Source organism: Pistacia vera, unplaced genomic scaffold, assembly GCF_008641045.1.
Source record: "Pistacia vera cultivar Batoury unplaced genomic scaffold, PisVer_v2 Contig175, whole genome shotgun sequence".
NCBI lineage: Eukaryota > Viridiplantae > Streptophyta > Magnoliopsida > Sapindales > Anacardiaceae > Pistacia > Pistacia vera.
The window spans coordinates 272,586-276,994 of NW_022195844.1; the positions used below are offsets into that span (position 1 = coordinate 272,586).

Genomic DNA, 4,409 nt, shown 5'->3' on the forward strand with positions numbered 1-4,409 from the left:
AAGTGGGGAGGTTGATTGAATTCAAATGAAAAATTGAAAATGGATTTATTAAATCACTGTAACTCGGTTTTAGCCCAAAATCGGTTAGACCGGTGGTTTGCTATAGTAACCTTAGTCCAACCATGGGTCAACACAAGTAAACTATGTTCTCCGATTTTCTGTCATGTAAAACCCAGCTCAGCCCCTGGGTCCATGTTCAACCAGTTGAACAGGTCAGGCCAGATCAGGTTTTAAAACATTGAATAATACCACCTGATAAGACAATGTGTTCTGATTATGAAATGGATGACAAATTATTCAATTGAGGCCCCATTACATCCTTAGTAATGGTATGCCAAAGTTTTTATTATTGACCATCTAAAGGCTAATTAATCATCATGACATGAACTAGTTGGACATGGTTTTGTATTTTGATATGTATTTGGTTTAAGCATTTTTTAAGTATCATAGAGTTACTTGCATAATCATATCCTAATGATTGAAACATATTATAGGACTATGCTTGCATTCTGGGAAGATAACCACAAATCAAAAGTAAGAAAATAACAAATGGGAGAATGACAAAGATTATGCCTTGATTGAGGCTTGATTCTAGGCAATTACATCTCAAGTAATCTCCCTAAAATATGTAATCAAGACATTATTACAGTATTCTATTTCCTAATTTACATTGACATTTTTTGTATAAATTGAGCAATATACAAAGTATACAAACGCAATATATAGAAACATATTTTGCAATTTTCTTCTCTTTAGCCATACTCTAGCATCTTTATTTCTTGTCTTGCCACTCTTGCCTTTCTTCCAAACTCTGACGAAATCTTCTTCACTCCTGTTAGAAGGAGGGTCTTCATTTACGATTGAATTTGTGCCAATTTCACTCTTGGTTGCACTACCATCATGAATTGTCATTCGGGAAGACAATTGTACTTCTTCTTCTTCCTCTAGGAATAGCTCCTTATAAAACTCATCATCATTCAACTCATCATTTTCAAAATCTTCTCTGTTTCCATTAGAAGGAGTGTCTTCACCTAAACTTGAATTTGTAGCATTTTTAGTCTTTGTTCCACTACCATCATCAATTATCTGAAAAGAGGTTGTACTTGTTCTTCATCAAGAAATAAATCCCCAAGGTGAATACACTCATTATCAGTACTTAGACTAGGAAAAGTGCTTCCATAAATGTTGAATTTGTTGCAATGTCTTCAGTAGTATCATGATCATTCACAGGTGTTGTGGCTTTCGATTCTACCTGTTCTTCATAATATTGAACCTTGAAGCACTTTTAGACTTAAGGTTCTCATCAAAACGCTCAACTTCATGCGACTTCCTCTTTTTTTCCAAACCCTTCTTCTTAATTGGCCGATCATTCTTTCAAATTCAACAAATAATGTACTCATCATGACCCAATAATGAATACTCATGCATCATCCAGTCTCCATCATGTTTAGACCCTTTCTTTTCATATCTATATATTTTTTTGGACCTAATTACCATATCATCATTAGTTTGAATTTCTTTGGTAGCATTTTCACCTTTCCAAGAACCAGAACCAATTCTCCTACAAATTTGTTTGCTCTTACTAAACTTTTTCTTCGAGGCAGTGAAAAAGAAAAGATCATCATCATCCTTCGACTCTCTTTTATAAAACTCCCATATCTCCCAAGGTTCATGAGTACTAAAAAGATCACAACCTTTGATATTGTCAGTGGCCAATTGTAAACCAAAAATCTTGTTGTACAAATAATAAGAAATTAATTGATGATCAGTTTGGTGAAACTTAAAGCCGGGAAGAGTATAAAATCTTAGATAACCAAATTATGAAACTAAGCTCAGTAGAGGAGAACTAAAACTTCAACATTCTCGCGTTGACATATATATAAGCGAATAAAATGAATAAAATATCTCAATTCTCAAACCTTAAGAATTGTATCAGCACAGAAGACCAAGTAGGTAGAAGGCCTAGCTTCATAAATTGAAATGAACTTTCTAGAGATCCATACTTTTTTCATATCAGTCAAAATTGTCAATTCACCTTGTAAATGACCAAAACTCTAGAAGTGTTAAATTAGGGGAAAAAAAAAGAAGAAGGAAAAAGGTATTAATAAGTGAAGAAAATAGATAAATAAATAAACAAATAAAACACACCTCGTCTCTAAATTTATCAATGTCCCACTTAATAGGAGAGAGATCCATAGCTTCTAAGACAAAATCATGAGTCCAATAACTCTGGTCCAAAAGAAAAAGTTTAATTAATTTCCAATCATTCCAATAACTCTGCAAATTAAAGAACTTAAAGGATAGCAAACTGAAATTGTCACTTAGCAGTCAGAAAAATTTGCAAGAGGCATATTGGTGAATAGCCTGATTGAAACAACCATAGTATGCTTATTCACCCCCATATATGGCAGCCAAAGAGTAAATAACAAAGCTAAAAACCTTAGAACCAAGTCAAGCATAACTTCATCAACAAAACCTAACTTAGGATAACGCAACAAAAGAGAAGATTTTTCTTGGTCACTTGACTCTCAAGCATAATTTCATCAACAATAAAAGGTGCTCCAATAGCTTCTTTGTTGTCCACTGCGCTCCATGGGATTTGTAAAAAAGCATTTCATCAAGAAAACTTTTCCCTTGTCTAACATATTTTCTAGTATGATTGGTGTCTTTTTCACCTTAACCAATTGATAGATGACAAACTTCTCATTCGTCCACCGCATAGCTGTGTCCTTCTAGTAAACATCTCCACTACCATAAAACCAAGACACCATATGTCCAATGAAGTGTCAATCTCACCAAAAGCAATATATTCCGATGACATATAAATAGGTGTACCTCTAAACCTAAGCTTGTGACAATTTGGATTTAGTGTTTCATTAGGCTCTATTGTTAATCCAAAATCTGCGAATTTAACACTATTTATCCCATTTTTTTGGGAAAACCAGAATATTGACTAGATTAAAATCGTAATGCACATAAAGACCCTTCAATATTAAGCGAAATAGTATAGAACTTCAGGTTTAGATGATTTACCACCACACCTCCTTATCATACCTAGCAACCTACCTCCAGCTGCATATATAAGATGTAGATTGTAAACAAACTCGACTCCATGTTCATAATCTAAATTCGCTCCTAAACATTACACAATCTCTGATAAACTAGAAAGCTTCTCAAGAACTCTTCTTTCTTTTAAAAGTGAAGAAGAATGTTATAAAATTTTTGATTTCACAGCAAAGCAAGGCAAATTACGGATGGTGGGGATTGCAAGATAGACTACACCAAAGGAACCCTTACCAAGAACTCTTATTTTAACCCAATCCATGGATGCATAATAATGATTATGACTTTCTAAACTTGCATAGCCGCAACAAATTCTGAAGTTAGAGGGAAAATGTCAGTAAGAGGTAAAAAATAAGGGTGCTGCATTTGGAAAGAAGTTGTATCAAATCTATTTTTTTTGTTTGGATGAGCAAAAAGTAAACTACAATTTATGGCACTTGAGAGTTTCTTGGATAAAAAAAGTGTTGCGTTGAATTTGGAAACTAGAAGGGGAAAGCGAGAGAATCAGAGTTTTTTAGTGGAGATTTTGTAGTATATAGATTATAGAGTTTGAATCCAAGTTGCATCAGGAATTTGTTTCCTATTTTGGTTTCTATTTGGCTATTCATTTATTGTAAATATTATCTATTTAATCAGTCGAGTATCATAAAGGATATTGAAGTCGTGTGTTGAAGTTGGGATTGTTTTCGTATTAAGGAGAAAGTTCAATAATTTTTTCACAATCGGTAGGCATAAATAGTCAACATACAAGCTTAGATCCTAAAGTTTAGGATCCTAAATAATGTTGTAATTATCTAAATACAAAATACAAAACAAATAATTACAAGAATTCTAGTCTATGAGCAAGTTGACATAGCCTTGGTGAGTATATTAGCAAGTTGGTCTTGAGATCGAACAAGAGGCACTTCAATGAGCTTTGCTTCCAGTTTCTTTTTAAAAAAGTGTCTATCGATCTCAACATGCTTAGTTCAATCATCTTGAATTGGGTTATGGGAAATATCATATGCTGACTTATTATCACAGTATAATCTCATAGGACTGACCTGCTCAACATGTAATTCCTACTTTAGATTTTTGATCCACAGTAATTCGCATACTACCTTAGCCATTCCTCTATGTTCAACCTTAGCATTGGATCTAGCTACTATCTCTTGTTTCTTTCTTCACCAAGTAACTAGATTCCCTCCTACAAATGTGAAATACTTAGGCATATAATGTCTATCATTAATCAACCTAGCCTAATCAGTATCGATATAACCTTCAACCTTTAAGTTATCTCCTTTTGTAAACATGATTCCTTTTTCCAGGAGTTGACTTCAAGTGGCACAGGATACAAATGATAACAT

The 4,409-nt window shown here is 33.6% G+C and overlaps 1 protein-coding gene across 1 annotated transcript; it reads right to left on the reverse strand.

Moving 5' to 3' along the window:
- Window positions 1-488: 488 nt before the first annotated feature.
- On the reverse strand, window positions 489-2,196 carry LOC116126114. Its single transcript, XM_031411822.1, has 5 exons — window positions 2,149-2,196; window positions 1,920-2,054; window positions 1,495-1,731; window positions 763-1,086; window positions 489-509 (listed from the first exon to the last, which is right to left on the reverse strand). The coding sequence occupies exons 1-5, from the start codon at window positions 2,194-2,196 to the stop codon at window positions 489-491; spliced, it is 765 nt and encodes a 254-aa protein (XP_031267682.1).
- Window positions 2,197-4,409: the final 2,213 nt, after the last annotated feature.